The 19,943-nt window shown below is 38.8% G+C and overlaps 1 protein-coding gene across 1 annotated transcript; it reads right to left on the minus strand.

Moving 5' to 3' along the window:
- Positions 1–249: 249 nt before the first annotated feature.
- cers2b (ceramide synthase 2b) lies at positions 250–19,739 on the minus strand. The gene is made up of 11 exons (XM_062992608.1): positions 19,364–19,739; positions 9,070–9,243; positions 8,840–8,957; positions 7,777–7,895; positions 6,852–6,909; positions 6,418–6,468; positions 5,548–5,640; positions 4,871–4,999; positions 3,862–3,968; positions 3,395–3,548; positions 250–2,913 (listed from the first exon to the last, which is right to left on the minus strand). The coding sequence occupies exons 2-11, from the start codon at positions 9,240–9,242 to the stop codon at positions 2,767–2,769; spliced, it is 1,149 nt and encodes a 382-aa protein (XP_062848678.1). The 5' UTR covers position 9,243; positions 19,364–19,739; the 3' UTR covers positions 250–2,766.
- Between the last annotated feature and the right edge of the window lie 204 nt (positions 19,740–19,943).

Here is a 19,943-nt window from a genome sequence, read left to right on the forward strand (position 1 = left end):
ACTTTCTTCCATCTCTAAAAACATGCAAAAGGTGGCTTGGCTGCTCTGTGTGAGGATAAGAAAGTGTGTGTGCTGCCCTGTAATAAACTACCGCTCTTTTTACTGTGCATTACTGTTCTGCACACAGTGGCGCCAGACTCACTGTGACCCTGACCAGTTAGTAAATGAAAACAAACGTAAATAAATTAATAATTATTTAACAGCTATAATAAAAACAGAACACCACAGAAAAAGACACATCAGCACCAGTCCTGATCATTGTTATTTTATTATTTCCATCATTAATAAACAGTAAAGCATAACAACAAAAACATTAAAATAAAAAATAAGAAATAAAAGTAACACTGTAATTAGGGTTTGTTCGCCTCTGCATAGACGAGTGAGGACGCAGCAGCAGTTAAACATGGTGATGCAACAGCATCAGGAAAAAATCTAATCAAAAGTAATGGTTCTGATCTTAAATACTTAAGGTGAGAAGCAGAGGTATTGAGAGGGAATTGTAAAGGAATCAAGGAACAAAAAGAACACTGACTTCATCCATCACTGCATACTAACTAGGAGCTGGATTTCCATTAAAAAACTTTTATTTTTTCCCTCCTTTTAAAAATCTGCACTGTCCCAATGTGGCTATGTTATGAGGTCCCCAACCAAAATGAACTTTTATAATTAATTGACTTGTCTTTTGGATGTCTGGTAGGTTGATGGCTCAGCTGAGATTCAAAATTGAGAGCTCAAGACCTCAGCGGTGGTGGGCTGGTGCATCAGACTGCTGCGCCACCCGAGCTCTAAAAACAGCTAACTTTTAATCCATTTCGCCTAAATAGTTTTCAACATAGCTAATTGTATATACAGCCTGCCTGACGTGGACGGTGGCACCTCGAGTTAAATTTGTAGTATGTTAGTATCACTTTGGTTTAAAATACAACCTAGCATGTAGGTTAACTTTGGCTACTGTCACCTTTTTCGAAAAGCAAACGGTGCATTTTGATTTGGAACATGCTGATTGGTAGATGTCTTTGGATTTCTTTTTTCTTTAAAATCATGTATTGTCATAAATTGTATTTATTCTATTTGTGCATTTTCCCTTTTTCTCCCAATCTAGTCATATCCAATTCCCCAGTTGTATCTCTTCTACTGCTGCAGGAGGGCCATTGCTAATGTGGGTTCACACAAGGATCACTATCATGTATGGTGAGTCACACACTGCTATCCATTATTCACCATTTCTGTGTAGTGCCTTGACCAGCCAGCAGAAGTCACAACTGCAGCAGTAATAAGAAATTTTTGTAACCAAAAAGTTCCACCTTTAATTATGACAAGGTATTATAGTACACACTTTCAGGGAAAAGTTAGTGTCCCATTTCTTTTTAACTTAAATGTATTGTTTGGCATACGGCTGCTATTCATTTTTGAATAATGTTTAAGAATTGTGAAGGTAAATAGAAGATTAAAAAAAATAGGATAGTGTGCAGTTAGGGATGTCGCCAGTGTGTATTCTTTATACTAACAGCTTTGGAAAGTCTGTATACACTGGGTGTATAAGCTGCGTTATTAGATCTATTATACACCCCTGAGTGGAGTGAGGGGTGCACTATGTGTAGTCACCTAAATTGATTTAAAAGAAAAACAATGATTGTGTTTTAAGGCACTTAAGGAATAAAAAAATGATGACAAACTAGAGGATCAGAGAGGAAATATAAGGCACATGGTTAATGAGAACATTCCTTCTGTCCATCATCTTTCAATACCTCATTTGGCACATTGCTTTTTAACTACATGCAGTTGAGATCAAAAGTATAAATACACGTAAGGAACGTGGCCAACCTGAGATTTCTATGATATCAACAAAACAGGTTTGAGTGTTTTTAAAAAAATATATCAAACCAGAAACTCTTTTACTTTACTACTCCTTTACTGCGGCATGGCTTCCTGGTGACTTCTCCATGTCTGAATACATAGAGCTACTTTGTTGGCACCTATTAAAAAGTGATCTTCTCTACAGGGTTGGAAAGAAAACACAAATTTGTCTGGATGGTCAGATGTTCACAAAGAACAATTAAAAACAACAAAACAGGCCGGCCATAAATAAGAACTGCTAAAACATGGGTGACACTGTTCAGAGCCAAGCAAGCTTTACATTCCACTGTTTAAGAGGTTGCAGTGCAATAAAGAATCTTCTGCAACAACAGCAAAAAACAACTCATCTGAAGTTTGGTGCTAAAAACATGAATGAAATGAAAAAGCATGAGACACAGGAGCTTGTAAGCCTGTGGCGATTTGATATTGCCTGCTTGACTGTGGACAGCATCAATTATGTTTTAGCAGCTTTCCTGACATACAGGTGTATGTAAGCTTTTGGCTTCAGCTGTCGACTTGCATTTGCACTTTAAATCAATGAATACTTGCAGTGTTCATCAATGTGCAGCATGTAAACCCTTAACGCCCCACAGAGGGCCCTGTGACAGTAAAAATCCTAGATCCCAGGCCCATTCCAAAAAAAAAAAATCCACAAGGTGGAACCGTTTCAGTTATAACCAAGAGCTAAGCTAGTAATGTAGCCTATACACAAAGACGTGTAGCTATGGTGCGCTCACTTGGCACTACAAATATAAAAATGCATCAAGTAAAAGAGACCCCAATTATTTTATCCAACCTGCTTTTAAAACCATTGATTCCCGCTTTGGTCAATGACATTCTTTAGAAACGATACAGAACACTAAACAATGGTAATGTATTAATGTGGTATGGTGTGAATCTCTCTCTCTCTCACTGTGTTTTGCGGTAATGGTGGTTGTTGTGTTTAATGTAGCCGTTCTTTATGGTTCCGTTCTTGATCTCTCTGTTCCTCTCCTCCTCTTCCTCATCCGAGTCGTCTGTCTCGTCTCGGTCACTCCTCTCATCCTCCACAATCTCCTAAAAATCCGGAAACAACAACAAAACAACCTAATAATTTAACTACACCTATAGGCAAATGTATGTAAACACCAACACCATATGAACAAAGTATGTGGACACAAAACCATTGCCAATAATATGCTCTAGGCTTGGAGTGTGTCTGTAGGAATTTGGGCTTGTTCACGTTAAAGAACATTGGTAAGATCAGGCACTGATGTTCCTCCGCACCAAAGTTGTAAAACCATGTCTTTATAGATCTCGATTTGACAGGCACAGTCATGCTGGAACAGGTATGGGCTTCACACACTCACACATTTACTGGCTTACACCTGGGATGAATTTAGAGCAACCAGTCCACTTTCTGCTTGTTTATAAAAACAGCCAAAAAAGGAAAACATGCCAAACTTCATACAGACAGCAGGTAGAGGTGAGGCTCACTATGATTTTTTGGACCTAGAGAATTTCACACACACAGCAAATGATAGATGTGTGTACTTACGTTTTTGGGGAGGAAGCGCAGTGCCATGCGGATGATAAGATAGGCCCAGAAGATGTGTAGACACTGCAGCACCAGCAGCAGCCCGTTAAAGAAGTAATAGCCAAAGAAGGGAGGGTAAAGAGTCAGCGGGTACACCCATGTGCAGTACAGGATCCTAAAAGACATAGGGAGTGCATCAGTTTTAAATGAGCCTTAATAATTAACACATTGATATGTCAGCATTTAAACACACAGCACTAACAGAGTTCCAAACAGGTTTAATAGTGGGTGCCCCACTTGCATGTGCACCAAAATCGAAAAATCATTTATTGTTTAAGATCCTAAAAGTCAAAGCGTAAATAATTATATTTGCTACATCTAAATGAATCTGTCTGGCCAGATCAAAAAATGTTTTTAACCCAAATTTTGTGCAAGCTCTCAATATAAGAGTGTTTGAATATACAGTATAATGTGTGTGTGTGTGTTACCTGAAGGGGAAGATGATTAGACGTGTGATGATGAAGAATGCAGCAAACACAATAAAGATGTAATTACATGTTTTCCTCCAGCCTGCGTAGTTAAACATCTTTGCTGACTGAAAGACACAAATATGGACATTATGAATCAGATCCAGAAGATGGCACCATTTCAGTATTTCAAAATTTCTGGCCTTCCAGTGAGGTTCGAGTTTCCTTTTATTAGCAGCTTAGCTGATGTACTGACTTCTCACCCACTCGTGTTTTGCTAGCTTTACACAGCTAGCCACTATCCTTAAGACCAGATGTCTGGAGGAACCTTAAAGGATTTACTGTACTATATACAAACCCTATGTACTATATGTCGTTAAAATCCTAATAAATAAATAAACTATGTACTATATACAATTTTCTATGCAAAAATAGGACGTTTTGTAAAATACAGTAAATTAAATAACCAGTGATTTGTAAATTCTTCTCAATTTTTATCGAATTGACAAAAGAAAACAAAAATCCAGTGTTTTCACTGATTAACTTGAGGATAGTGAAAACATGTTCTGTGTTCTGTGAAAGGTGCAAAAGCCATCTGTCATGGCTCAGGAGGGGGGCATTAGTGCCCATGGTATGGATGACTTGCATATGTGTGGAGTTACCACTGATGCGGAAAAAGAGACATGCTGCCAAGGCGATGTCTGTGGTTATTTCTGTAATGAAAAAGAGACAATGACAGGTTTAATTCTGCATGCGCTACAACAGTGTGGCTTCGTAGACACAGAGTGCAGATGCTTGACTGCCCTGCCTGCCCCCTGTTGAAAATGTCTGGTACATCGGACAACATCAGCAGACAGCTGAAGTCTTGTTTTGAACAAGAATGGAATGCAAAAAACTAGTGTCCTCAGTTCCGTTCAAGTCTGATGGAAATGGAACACTGTGGTAATCATGCCTCTGTCCCAACTTTTTTTTTGCATGTGTTGCAGGAATCACAGTGTGTGTGTGTGTGGGTGTGTGTGTGTGTCTGTACCTCCAGCAGATAGTCTGAAGAATCGTGGAGAAACATGATGAGGGTTCCTGCACGAATGTAGTTCATACACCAGGAAAAGCTGATCAGTGTGATGGTGGCAACATGGTGGACGAGCTGCTCTTTAAAATCCTGATGAACAGAAAAAAAATGGCTTGAATTAAGCAAGGCTGGTCCTGAGGCCCCTGTGTTTCTGGGCTAGCCTACTGGTGACCTAATTACCTGATAGCCACACACTGTGCATGAATAAAGAAAATAGCTCCAGTGTTTAAAATGTCGATTTATTAGATATTAAAAATAACAACACAGGTGCAAGCAACCACTCGGCCAGTGGTTCACTGTCAGTGTAGTGTAGTTGTAGTTGGACAGTCCTACTGGTATTGTCACACCTGTGTACTAAAACCCATAGATTTAATATATTTACTGTCCAACACATATTGTTTAACTACACGGCAAGCTGTTAACATGCATTTTTTACAGACGTGTATGTGTGTGTGTGTGAAAATAAGAAACCATGCAAATACAGAACTATAGCCAAGGCTAATCTGCATTATAGGAAGTTTATATGGAAAAAATGCTAAGTTCTGTTACGGAGGATCACATCACTGAAATTATGTTCAGTGTACTAAACATCTGGTATGACTAACAGCTGTATGTGTGTGTTTATGTGTGTGACTTACTTTTCGTTTAACATCAAATGCCACGCTGAAGAGAAGTGAGGAGTAAAAACCCAATTCAAACATGTAGTACCAGTACTGAGAAGGTAGCACAGTCTAAGAGAGACAGAAAGAGAGAGAGGGTATTATTTTTCTGTATTAATGGCCATGGGATGGTCATGGTGTAGGATGTCCAACAAGCTTATGGTCATGGGTCCACATATGTCTATATACACCTCACTTTAGTATCTTATAAAGAATAAACTAAGCAGCACAAGGGAGTCTGGGAAATGTAGTCAGTAGCCGTGTAAATGAAATGAAAATGTAAATAAATTTCTAAAAGTATCACAAACTGTCATGTTGTTTTTGCTAAACATTACAAGCAACTCTAGTTATTTGGAAAATTAGGCTAGGGTCTTAATTTAAACAGTCAAACACTTGACAACAGAAAACCCAAACTTGTATATGTCTGGCCGCTCAGCAGCAGTCTAATGTGGTAAAGCACCAGCGCCCTTGGCTTGCTTTTTTGAAAAAATTTTCAGACCTCAAAAATAAACGAAAGAAGCTAAAACAACAAGTTTAGAGATCCTTGCTTTAAATGTTGCATGCTTTACATTTATAAGGACATTTGCACAGCATCAGCCCACAAAGATGGATAGAACGCAAAGACTGATCGGGGCGGCACTTTGGCTAAGTGAGTAGCACTGTCGCCTCACAGCAAGGTGGTCCTGGGTTCGATCCCCAGGTGTGGCGGTCCGGGTCCTTTCTGTGTGGAGTTTGCATGTTCTCCCCGTGTCTGCGTGGGTTTCCTCCGGGTGCTCCGGTTTCCTCCCAAAGTCCAAAGACATGCAAGTGAGGTGAACTGGAGAAAGTAAGGGATGGAGCTTTACTTACCAGAGTGGGGAATCCTTTCCACATCTCCTCCAAATCATACAACCATGGCTTCTACAATCAGAGAGAGATAGAGAGAGAGAGAGAGAGAGACATACAGAGAAATATGGATTTAGAAAAGTGGTATCCGATCTGTGATTGAGAGGAATACAGTATGTTAGAACTTGGTTACATGGATTAGACTTTATAACAGGGCAGATCAAAAGTAGATGCAGACAAAAGTTTATTCACAGTTTTAAATCAATGCATGAACTGAATGAAAGAGAAACTGAAAGAAAGCTATTAAGATAATAAAGTAGGAAAATGAGACCGCTACATATTCACAGATTCAATATATAATGATTTAAAACAGAAGATGGGATAGAGAGGGTTACAGGAAGAAAGTGTGGAGGAAAAATATACAGAAGAAAATGCATATTGTATCTCTGTTTACTTACATCAATAAGAGCAACCAAACCAGCAATGAAGGCAATCACATACATCACAAACCTCCAACTGTAACACACACACACACACACAGCTGAATTAAGGTTGTAGATTAATGTACCAAAACTTTAAACTATGATCAGTCTATGAAATTTCTCTCAGACTGAGATGATCTGAACTGCACTGCTTCCTTTTTTTGATGTTTATAGTGGAAGAAAGTATTATTTTAATAGTAAGCAGTTAAAATGAACAATGTGAAAGGGTCTGGGTTTGATTTTAAAGGCAATGGAGGCCAGGGTCCTTTCTGTTAGGAGAGTCCCTGGAGTCTCTGTGTGTTTCCTCTGGGTGCTCCAGTTTTCTCCCAAAAGTCCCAAGACATGCAGTTGGTTCAACTGGAGCTACTAATAACTACCCAGAGTGTGTGTATATGAATGTGTGTGTGTTTCTGCCCTGTGATGGACCGGCGATCTGTCTGGGTAATTCCTGCCTTTCGCATAATAAATCGTACCTGCTGCAACCCTGACCAGGATATAGCGGTGGTAAAACAAAATTAATGAACACATGAATAAATTACTGTAATTAGCATTAACATCGAATGGAAAGGAAACTGAGGGTTGTGGTAATTAGTTCAGTGTGTGAGACTGATATTCTGATATCTCACTTCTGAAGTTCTGAAGTGTTGTAATGCTGAACGCATGCTTACAGTAGTTGTGTATGTGTGTAAGAGAGAGTGAAATTAGCACTTCAAATTGAGATAATGCTACATTAAGTAGTGTATCACTAACACTAGACAACACACACACTCGCAGCTAATATAGGTAACCAATTGTCAAACAGAAGTCTATGTACAACACTGCAAGCTAGTAAGTGCTGATACCAAGATTGAATCTGTGCACCATTAGCTGGTGTTATGGTAGACGGTGCATGTTTATGTACCTGGCCTCTCTGAACTTCTTCATGAGGTTTGGTCTGTCCTGGTTTCTTCTCCTTCTGAACCAGCATTGCAGTTGCTTCTCTGTATACCCAGATTGGCTGCACAACTCCACTACACACTTCTACACACACACACACACACACACACACACACACACACAAACATGTGGACCCTTTAATTTAACTTATTTTGCTTTAGGCTGTGCTGTATTGACATGGGCATTCATGGCACCAGTAAAATGTACTGACACTATTGATTTTAATTTCAATAGTGGTGGGGTCAGGGGTGCTCGTGGGCGGTGCGATGGACTGACATCCTGTATGGGATGTGCTACTGCATTGCGCCCAGTGATTCTAAAGAAACCAGACTGGTCATGATCCTGACCAGGATAAAGCAGCTGATGAAAATAACTGAATTAATATGAGTAGAAAATGCCCCATCCATCAAATGAAAAGACTCTTCTTCTCACCAGTCAGTGGTGGCTTATAAAGTATTCTTTTACTGTACTATTTGTATGAGCATATTGACCAGCCAGCAAGTGTCACTGCTGCAACAGCAATGATGTTATACCCCATCCGGCCTTCCCTCTCTCAAACATGGCCAATTGTGTCTGTAGAGCTCTTGACCAAAACAGCCAAGACTGGAACCTGGGTCCGTCCTAGCAGGTTATGTTTAAGATTAACAGATTGCTTTGACAACTGCCAAGCACCCCATCTTCAGCGGTATTTATTAATATTATTTAAATTTTTATTATTTATATAATTATTTATTTAGTACATTGTTTGTGCTTTAAGATGCAAGTTTCAAAGTGATGTGGGACAACAAACACCACCCACAAACACACCAGTAATGCAAATCAATGCGCCTTTTGATGATTGTCAAAAAAGTCCATGAACGCACAGATGTAGCTAGCATTTCTTAAAAGTTTGTCCCATTTAGAAGCAGCAAGAGGATACAAGCTGGCAAATGTTGACTATGGTTGCATAATTTAGAGGAAGTCCTCCTCTAAAAAGGAAACCCCATATTGCTGCTCATTATGAGTGTTGGGTGGTAGATGCTGTGTACCTGTGTTGGGTATTTGCTGGTGTGGCAGTAGTATGACTCCAGTGTGGGATTGTGTGCTGCTTTTCTTCTTACAGTTTCTTTTATTCCAAGCAACGAGGCCAGATACGTACCAAGCGTCCTGTGCACACACATAAATGAAACCCAGTAATATTGATTGCTAATCTCTACATCTTTTTATTTATTGTGAATGCTAAGCTAAATTGTAACTGCTATATTAAAGTCTGACTCACCTCTCAAATATCTGACGAACTACAAGCAGGATGAGCGCAAGTTGCAGGGCTACCCATAAGTCCTGCCCCTTTGCATAGACACGCCCATCTCTGTCCTCAAGATCTGCCCAACCTAACCCCTCTGGAAACCAGAGACGCTCCTGCCAGAAGATATCGCTCAACCACTCCAACATGCTGAAAGACACAAAGAAAGAAATTATGATGTCATAAAACTGATCATTCATCAACTATGATGCCATACAATGCAATGCAATAGACACTTTCTATTAATGTTACTGATCATTATCTGTAAACATACATCTAGCTAAGCAAACAACTTTACAATTTTGGTGTAGGGAGTCTACTTAGCCTTTTTCCTCCCCCAAATAACATTTACATTTTTTCCTTCAATGTTTGTATTTTCATACCCCCCTGATCTGATGAGACCAAAATGTAAAAAGTTTTGGTCTCATTAAATCAGAGAAGCTGAAGGCTTTCCTCTTTCCACTTATTCATAGAAACCTGTGGTAAAGCTTTGGTTGTCCTTCTTTTATCTAAGGTGATTCAGAGTTACCTTTGACACTAATTCTCAGTATTTCCAGGTCACTTGAGTTTTTTTTGTACAGCCTCATCGTGGTTAGGCAATAAATGTTTTAATAACCTTTGATAGTCTTAATAGGCTTTCAAAACAAATGCTAAATGAACACTACCCAACACATACTGGTCTAAATAATGTGTTTAGGTATGTTAAGCTCTTTCCAGGATCTCCTTAAAGGCTTTTCCAGGACCATGTGTGAACAGGTGGACCACACTCAATTAATCATGTGACTTCTGATGGCAATTAGTTGCATCATAATTTAGTGGTTGTACAGAATTGGGGGTGAATACTTTTTGTGTAGATTCATGACCTAATTAAGTTTATTTCAGTTTTGTTTGCCAACACTACAAAGTTCAGGGGGTGAATATTTATAAAAGGCATTAAAAGAAAAATACTAAACTAAACATTGATCAGTGGAATAAACTGCGTACTAGTGCGTGAAAAGCTACTCGGGTCTTCTCGGGTAAAGTTTTGTTTCAGGCTTTGTGCTGATGATGCAATTTTGTTGTTGCTTCTGATCTGACGTCTTGCTGCTGAATTCAAAGTTCAATCTAACTGAACTTTGACCCAGTTTTCTGCTGAACTTTCCATTCATCACTGATGGGTTAAACTGTTTATACAAAGAAGAGTCGACTCAAAATAAAACATAAAAAATCATTACCTCAATACTGTGTGTAGAACACTATGTACCAACCATGTGTCACTGTGTCCTAATGCACAGCAATCAAGAACACAAGTGCTGAGAACAGTTTAAAGCACTTTAATGATTATGACTTTATGGAATTAAATTTTGACATCGTCAGATCAATTACCTCCAATTTACGATTTTTATTAATCAAAAAATATAAGGACAATTTGCTTCACGTCCTGATATACACGTCAAACTCTGCTAATGACATTATACATGCTATTCATTAAAAAACAACAAGTTTTAAGTAATATGTGTGTATACTTAGACTCTAATACTCGGACTTGAATCATGTTTTTTGACTGGCTGGTCCACTCATGTGACATCAGTCTCACCATTCTGTGTTTGACCAATCATTGAAGGGTCTGACACACACACACATATTAGTCATGTCTGATTCACACATCCTATTTCAACTGAAAATCTCTAAACATTGCACACTTTTACTCATAAAGGTTTGTCAGAGACCTTCAGAAAGATGATGGTATCCAAAGCTAGTGTGCATACTACATCCTGTCAGAATCCAGTGGTTGCCAGCAACACTGGACTTGGCACAATTCCTTACTTCTTTAAATCCACTTACCAGTGGCTGGGAGGAGACCATGTCCTCTGAGGTGGCTGCTCAATTTTGGGGAACATGTGAAATAAATGACCTCATAGGAATGAGCTCGGCCTGGTTTTGCAGAGAGCAGAGCTTAAGCCACACATGCTAACTCTTGATAATATTTGTTGTACTTAGTATGTGGTGCAAGATGCAGTCATGTGCAGTAAGAGGTTGTAGCTTAGCATGCTTCAGTGTGACACATAAAAATGTGATTGCTCACTAATATCACTTGGTAAACCACAGGTGTGATCTTATGACACGGTCTGCTATGTGGTCCATGACAGTGTGTATTTTGCTAAGATGGAACAGTTGTGTTGTGGATAAAGACAACTGTGGTAAACAGAGTGTTTACAATAAATGCTGACATAGCAAGTGTGTGTTCCAGTATCCTAATGACCATTCCCTTCCAACATGCCGCTGGCCTCTTCTTTACACAAGCCAGCGGTGGATTCTCACAGAGAGCCGTATCATGTACAAAGAGTCACACTATGCTCTGTGTTCCTCCACTACTCATGTCTATGCCTCAACCAGACAGCAGGAGTTACTGTTTTACCAGGTGAATCTACATCCTCTTTATGCAAATCTTTTAACTGGGGTCCCACACGGTTCTGTACTAGGTCCTCTCATTTGTACAGACCATCTCTCTTGGTAAAGTGGCTTCTCTTACTATTCCTATACTAATTAGGGATTACTAATGAGGGCCGATCAAGGCATTTTTTAATTGATCGGAATCGGCTTTACTAAACCCGATCTTAATCCCGATCTTTTGTGTTACGTCAGCATGTCCGCTGTGTGGAAATACTTAAAATTGAAAAGTAAAACAAGTTCAACAGTGAAGTGTAACGTCTGCAGTGTGAGCGTTTCACGAGGCGGTGGGAGCAGAGCTGCGTTCATGTGTGAGAGTGTGTGTGAGTCAAGGATCACACCGGTTTACAAAACAACGTAGTGATGCACTCGTTTAATAAAGAAATAAATGCACAGCATATTCACATATTGTCGGGAGCAGAACACTTTATTAACTTCTTCTGTTACGGTACCGAATAGCCGACAGTTGAGTCAAGCACGCTGTTTCATGTTCTATGGAAGGCCTAAAGGGTCAAAACACACTCACTTCGTCCATCAAACCATTGTCACAATACAAGCACTTTAGGAACTGGCTTTCCTTCATAACAAAAGAGCCTTTCCATTTTATTTTGGTATTCAGGTTTTACTGTAATGCTTTTAAGTAACTTTTTTTTCTTATATTCAAGTTAAGCTGCTACACGGGTTTCTGTTCATTTTTAGTGTATCACTGCATTAAACAGATTTTTTTTCTTTGAATGTAAAGTTTAAAGTAAAACTAATTATCTCACTCATTTTGATTGATTTTGTAAAAATACAAAAACATTAAGCAATAGTTTGGATGCAGCATTTTTCCCTTCAGCACTGCAGAGCTATTTAGTTGTTAAACATATACACTGGATTAATTTGAATAATTGTAATGTACTTAGAGTGTGCACTGTGTGAACAGTATTATCTAGTTCTTATCTAGACAATATCTAGAAAATACAAGTATCGGTTTGAGAATCGGTATCGGATCGGGATCAAAATTAATAATCGGGATCGGTATCGGGAACAAAAAAACGTGATCGGGACATCCCTAATACTAATGATTATCAACTCATTCTGTCATTCCTACTTTCAGACACCCATGTCTCAGCTTGCATCTTGGAATGTCTGCGAGATCTCACATTAGGGTTGTCAGCTCATCATCTGAAACCTAACCCCAGGCAGACTAAGCTGATATATATTCCCAGAGATCTGTCTCCATGCCAAGACCTGGTCATTTCTCTAAAGAACTATCAAATCAAACCATCCCATAATGTAAAAAAAACTTGGTGTTCCTTTAAACTCATGTTGATAACCTGACAAAATCATGCCAGTTCTTCATCATCATCAGAAATAATTGATCATTTTTCTCTATTAAAACCACTCAGATTTTTGTCTAGTCTCATTATTCCTCCTGGCAGATCTTCCCATGTCCACCATCACACTCATACAACTAATTCAAAATGCTTGCTTGGTTTTCAACCAACCCAAATTCCACCACATTACCCCACTGTTGCAACATCAATTATTTTCACTGGGTTCCCGTAGCTGCCTGCAATCAATGTAAAACAATGATGATTTCCTACAAAGTCAAAAACAGACCAGCCCCAACTGACCTTAGAGAACCGATCAAGCCCTGTTCTGTTAGAGAACCTATCAAGCCACAAGTCTGGCTCATCTTATTCCACGGATCAGAAATTAAGGAAGACTGAAATCGATAATCTTCTCTGAACCAGCACCCATGTGGTGGAATGAACTTTTCTTGTCAGTTCAAGCAGCTGAGATTAATCACCTCTTTAATAGGAAACTTAAATGAAAACCATCCCACACTTACCTGTAACAAAATGCTTTTCCTCTACATGTACATTTGTTCTATCAGGGTTCCAGCACATTTGGGTTGTTAGACTGGCGTTTGTATGTATTAGAGTAAGGAAATGATTACTGAGGAAGCTGCAAGTCTGGATAAAAATGTTTGCTAAATGCTGTAAATGTAAAATGTGCATTCACAAAACTGCCAGTTAAAAATCTGATGGTATCATTAGACACTAATCAGATATGTTGCATGATGTATCAGAAGCAATTGTCAACTGTACTTAATTAATCTAATACAAATAACTCATTGTTCATTCTTCATAATCACTTGCTGATTAAATGTGTTCAGGGTAATTTGAGGTAACTCAAGTGACCTAGTGGCTGAAGAGTTATTTACTGAGCAAAGTATGCAACTCTGTAAATGATTAAATAATCATTAGTTATCAATGCTTTTCTCTCATTATCAAAAGCCTTGATCATTCAGATAAAATTATAAAGTTCAGTTTGTTCTTATTACAGCCTCACCTTTTCGGCATGGATTCCACAAGGTGTTGAAAACATTCCTTTAAGATTTTAGTCCACTTTTATCAGCTGAACATTAATGCTACAAATCTTCTGTTCTACCACATCCCAAAAGTGCTCTGTTAAATTGAAATCTGGTAAATAGGTAGGCCGCTTAAGTTCATTATGCCAAAAAAGAAAGCACGTTTAGTAACAACACTTAGCACCTGCATGTTGCACAGAGTTCAAGGTACATCAGTCCAGACAACAATTTTCCAGTTTTTACCTGTCCAGTTTTAGTAAACCCGTTCCCACTGTAACCTCAGAGAACCATTAGTCAAAAACATAAATTATCTATTGCCAGTAGTTCTCGAATTTAAGTAAAGAGTAGGGACACCCTTAATAACTCACCTAATTAAGACATTCACAATTCACCAAACTTTAAAATGACCTTTTCTATTATAGCTTCCTATTCCAACCCTATAGATATTAATAATGTCATTTGTATTATATCAGCCTCCACTAACCTGGAAATGCTTTTCTCAAAAAAGTCAAGTGTGTCTGTGACAACAGTGCTCTTATGTTTGCAAGAAGGCCTGGCTCACAATCACCATTCCAATTTATCCCAAAGGTTTTAATGGAGTTAGGGAAGGGCTCGGTGTTGCTGGAAAAAGGACAGGAAAAAGCCTTGCTAAACTGTTGCCACAAAGTCTAAGAGATTTAAATTCTTTTATTTAACTGACTTTATTTGTAGTGCACTATAGGGAAGTATTTCGGGACACAGCCTACAATAAAATAGAGGAACAATGAGAAACGTTTTACCATTGAATTAAGATGAAAAGGGTGAAACCAGTTCAGCAGGTGTTGGTAATTTGCATGAATAAAACTATTCTGTAGGCAATGATGGTTTATCTACTAACTGAAAAAATATTGCTTTATCTGACTTGATAGTTCATTCACATTCTTTCAGTAAATAAAGAACATATTAAGAATTTTAAGCACTGTAGCTGTACTGTAGCTGTAGACTTTTCCAGATCTGTGATTAGTATAATTAGGTCCCTGACTTGTTTTGGATGCTCTAACTTTGTTTTGTAGAGCAAATCATTAAGCAAGTTGCCAGTGATTCCACAGTAATGGAAACCCATATTATGGGTTTGAATCTAGCAAGGAAAAAATTCCTAGCATTGTAGCACGTTGATAAGTTGGAGTGATGACTCAGTGGTGCTAATAGCTCATTTGATTGGATTGATTGGAAGGTCAAATGTTGCAATCATGCCACTGCTAGGCTGCCACCATTGAGCCTTTGAGCAAGGCCTATGTCTGCAAAATGCATGAATGTAAATGTCTCCATTATGTTGACCTCAAACAAAAATATAAGTTTTATATTTGTTAAGTCTCTAAAACAAGCTGATTCACATCTTACACAGTTATTAATTAATGAGATAAAACAAGTCTTCCAATTACTAAGAGGGCAGTCATTATTATTGAGTCTTTTTTTAACCAAACTGATGTCTATTCAATTTCAATTTGACATAAAGAATTTTTTATATAGTAAATGCTAGAGATGTACCGATCAGGGTTTTTGGCACCGATTCCGATCTCCTTTCAGGGACATCGGCCGATAGCCGATTCCGATCGGGGGGGGGGGGGGAGGTTTAGCAGTAAATAAAATAAACTTAAAAAGAGCCTCACAGTGAAGATAAACCGGAGCAGCGCGCGCGTGTGTGTTTGTGCCTTTAGAAGAGATGCTTTGTTCACAGTATCGCTATAAGTGATTCATTGATTCATGAGTTGATTCGTTTTATGTGAAGCGTAAGTTTCTCTTCTCGGTTATCTCTCCGTGTTTACTGTTATTAATTTAATGTCGTGGTTTTAAATAAACACCAGCTACTACAGAACATTCTGTGTGACTCTCTTACATTAAAAAGCTTCATTAAAAAGCTTAATTAAACTGCTATTACCACAGATCTGTAACCGACCGTCAGACTCGTTCCGTCTAAGGAGCTAAAAGTTTTCTGATGATCCTAAAAGTTCAGCAGATGATCCTGAACTAACGAATTTGGTAATGAATAAACTTTTGCCTCGGATTGGCTCTGTAACGTTTTCTGTTCTCATCTACATCACAAGTAAGAACCGCTTACGATTTACCAAAGTGAACCAGGAGTTTATATAACGTGCTGATAGAATCGACTCAGATGTGACCGGGTTGAATTATCTTTTTAAAGTAAATATTACAATCAGCAAAATTACATCGTTTGTATGATGCACAACGTTAATGACAGGGCTCTCGCACATGCGACCTAATTTCTCAATGGTGCGACTAAAAAAAACCTCACCGGTGCGACCAGGCGTCCGAGGGAAAGAAAAAACAACAGACACACATTAGGCCAATATCATTGTCTAAACCAATCAGAGATAGTGAAGGGCGGGACAATATTGTAGCGGTGATATGTGAGCGACATTCAGCTCAGCCAATCAGAATGCAGCACCAGGTTTATACACGTGCGTTCGGACGTTCTGCCGTAAGTTTAGTTTTGTATATGAGACTCGCCGGATGTTCCAGAATGGAAGTTCGGGTTCTGGAGCTCGGCGGTGTAAAGTGTTGTAACGCTCACCGAAGTCCTGACTAAACAGTTAAAGTGACTCGACCCTGTCGTGTGCCTTTATTCCCACACCTCCACCACCGCACAGCAAAAGACCCGCAGCATCCCCACCGGACAGCGGCTAGGTGAGCCGACCCTCTACAGTAGCAAGGGGCTAATGCTAGCGGTAAAGTGCCGCGATAGTGAAAGTAAAAACACGACAATATTTTCGTTAAGTAAAATATAAAAATAACTAAAAGACCAAAATATATTACAATACATGTAGTCAAAATACGCAGTGAGTGGCACCGCAAGCGATAATATAATGCACTGCATTTAAGATTACACTCTAACACACACACAAACATATACATATAATTTTAAATATACACACACATATAAATAGATATACACACATACATACACATTTACTCTATTATTTTTATAATTTTTATAAGTGTGCTATAATTAGTCTGTAATACTATAATTAACTGTAAAGAAGACAGTGGCCGGCAATAGTATATTTGTGACTGGTTCTAATACATTTCGAATTGAAAGGCTGAAAAAGCCCAATGCATCTATAAAACACATTACATGCGGCGATAAATGCACTGCCCAAGTGTCCCCTCTCCCCACTGCCCTTCATTGTCAGGCAGCAGCAAACAGATCATCAGACGAGGCCATGTTGACCAGATTGTTAGTTATTTACAAGTCAATATTGCCTGTATGGACAGTGATTAAAAAAAAAAAAAAAAAAAAGTGAACCTGTAAAACTGCGGTGTTAAATGCGATGCGGTCGAAAATTTGGGTGTATTTTAAGTAAATACTTCTGAAGTGAAATAAAGAAAAATAATTTTATAATTGTGTCTGTTTCTCTATAAACATTTGTAATTCATATTTAAAATGTAATTAACATGAAAACTAAGAAGAAATCAATAGTTTTTTCCATTGAGCTCAAGATAAATAGTAGAATTATTGGGAAAAGCAGTTGGTATAACAAAAAAAAGAAAGTTTAATCAACTTGCCTTTTAGGTGCAATAACTTAATGTTTTAAGTTATGCTAACTCAAGTTTTCATTATACATTACTTAACTTTTTTAAGGCAACCGGTTTCCTCAAATTTTTTAAGTAGATTGAACTTATCCGGGCTTACAGTGTACGATGGTTGATGAATGGTGATGTGATGGTTGGTGCTTCGTAGCTCAAAGTCTGGATCAATCCACTGAGCTGTTAACTTAACCTGGTCTTTATATATCACACGATCGGATCGGCTACTTTTAGGAAATATCGGCCGATCGCCGATAGCATATTTTGATTAAAAATCGGCCGATACCGATTCGTAGCCGATCGATCGTCCCATCTCTAGTAAATGCACTACAATAGGAAAAATCTAATGAGCTCTGTACAGATCTGAAAAAGCAAATTGTAGTTAAGAATTTTACTTGGAGGCAGTTCCCAATATCATTTATACAAATTACAAATACTTATGATAAATATATATTTATTATAAGTACATATACATATAGGCATCCGTCAGTCTCGGGAGACTATGGAGTTGTGCACTGTTCAATTTTTGCAACATCGGTTGTGGCTTGTCAGTACAAGCATTTATCATAAGTTCAAGCTTGCTTGACTGTGGACAGTGTCACTTTTGTTCCACTTGGATTGCTTCCAATTTATGGCAGCCCTGTTTTTGGGTGATCCTTGAAATTTATCTGATCATGTGAGCAGATGAGTAAGAGTGATCACTGATCACTTTTAACACAAAATAGCAGATTGGCTTTTTCTTCGTAACCTTAGCATATAGACCCGTTTTGTGTAACAGGTGCCATGTCATACATGTCTCTTACAAAGAGTATTTATCAACGTTTAACCTTATCTGTAGACTTACAGGTAAAAACGACACAAATACACAAACCGAATGCAAATAGTTTAGGGCTAAATATATTTCCAATAAACACTACATGGACAAAATTGTGTGGACACCTGACCATGAGCTTGTTGGACATCCTGTTCCAAAACCATGTGCAGTAAATTAGAAAGCCTGGCTGCTATTCTGTTTTCAGAGATGGTTTTTCCACAAATTGTGGACTGTGTCTGTAGGGATTTGTGCTGGATTTAGTCAAAATAGTATTTATGAGGTCAGGCACTGATGTTGGGTAAGAACACCTGGCTCATGATTGACCACTCCAGTTTATCTAGAAGGTATTTAATAGGGTTAATACCAGGGCTCTGTACTGGCCACTGGACTCATCAAACCAAACCATGTCTTTATGGAGTTTACTTTATTGTTTGTTTATTAGGATTTTAACGTCATGTTTTACACTTTTGGTTAACGGTAGTTATTCATTACAGAAGGTTCATCAGTTCACAAGGTTATATCAAAACACAGTCTAGGACAATTTTGTATCTCCAATTCACCTCATTTGCATGTTTTTGGACTAAAGGAAACCCACGCGGACACGGGGAGAACATGCAAACTCCACACAGAAAGGACCCGGACCGCCCTAACTGGGGATCGAACCCAGGACCTTCCTATTGTGAGGCGACAGTGCTACCCACTTAGCCACCGTGCCGCCCGGAGTTCACTTTATGCACCATAGCAAAAAGTCATACTGTAAAAGAAAACCCAAACTGTTGCAACAAAGTTGAAATCATGTAATTGATCGTATAAATATCAGCAATGTGTGTGGTTGAAACACCTGAACACAATAATTAGGATTGGTGTCCACATACTTTTGGCCATATAGCGTAGTTAGCCAAAATGCTAACGCTGGCAAAGTTGAGTAGTTGGGAGGTTTGTGTAAAAGTCCACTCACTAAATACACACACAGACACACACACTGAGAGGTACACACTTATACACTTAGCTGTTTGAACTATGATTTGAATTTTTTGAATAACGGTTAATAACGGTTTAGAAATAACGGTCACTTCACTTACTTTGGTCACGAGCCCGCAGACTGCCGATGGTTCACTGTGGAAAAAAAACCTCAAAGAAAAAGCGTTCAGGTCTTCGGTAAACCGTTCGAAAGGACTCCGGGCTAAAGATAACGGGTTTTCGGTGGTCCTTTGACGATAAATTGGCGTTTACGGAAAATTTACGATGAGTTTACGATGAGTGAGCTGACTCGGTCCACCGCCTACCCACATCTCGCCCTACTTTACCGAAAACCAAACTGCGTGTTTCTCTGTCAGAAACCGGTAACATGTACCGAATAGGAAGCCGGTAAAGCGATTAAAACCGGGAAGAGATGAAGGCACGCGGCTCCAATAGCTCCTCGTGCTCAAATAACGGACCTCTCAAACTTTTACCTACTGTGTGGGCTCATTGGGCGAAGTCTGATACTCAGCAATCAGTGAATCCGAGTCGATTCCAAAAAGAGTCGCTTTCTGAATCTTATTGTGGGAATCGAGTCTAGCCTAAGGAATCGGAACTATAAAGAGCAGAGCCCAAAACTTCGGAGTCGATTCCATAGTGAAACCGATTCATATTTTGTATTCATTTGGCAATGCGACTGAG

Source organism: Trichomycterus rosablanca, chromosome 3, assembly GCF_030014385.1.
Source record: "Trichomycterus rosablanca isolate fTriRos1 chromosome 3, fTriRos1.hap1, whole genome shotgun sequence".
NCBI classification, from domain to species: domain Eukaryota; kingdom Metazoa; phylum Chordata; class Actinopteri; order Siluriformes; family Trichomycteridae; genus Trichomycterus; species Trichomycterus rosablanca.

Coding starts and splice junctions, on each gene's coding strand:
- cers2b (XM_062992608.1), bottom strand. CDS start 9,242: ATGTTGGAGTGGTTGAGCGATATCTTCTGGCAGGAGCGTCTCTGGTTT. Junction 7,896..8,839: donor CCAGCAAATACCCAACACAG/GTACACAGCATC, acceptor GTGTGTGTGTAG/AAGTGTGTAGTGGAGTTGTG. Junction 5,000..5,547: donor CATTTGATGTTAAACGAAAA/GTAAGTCACACA, acceptor TCTGTTCATCAG/GATTTTAAAGAGCAGCTCGT.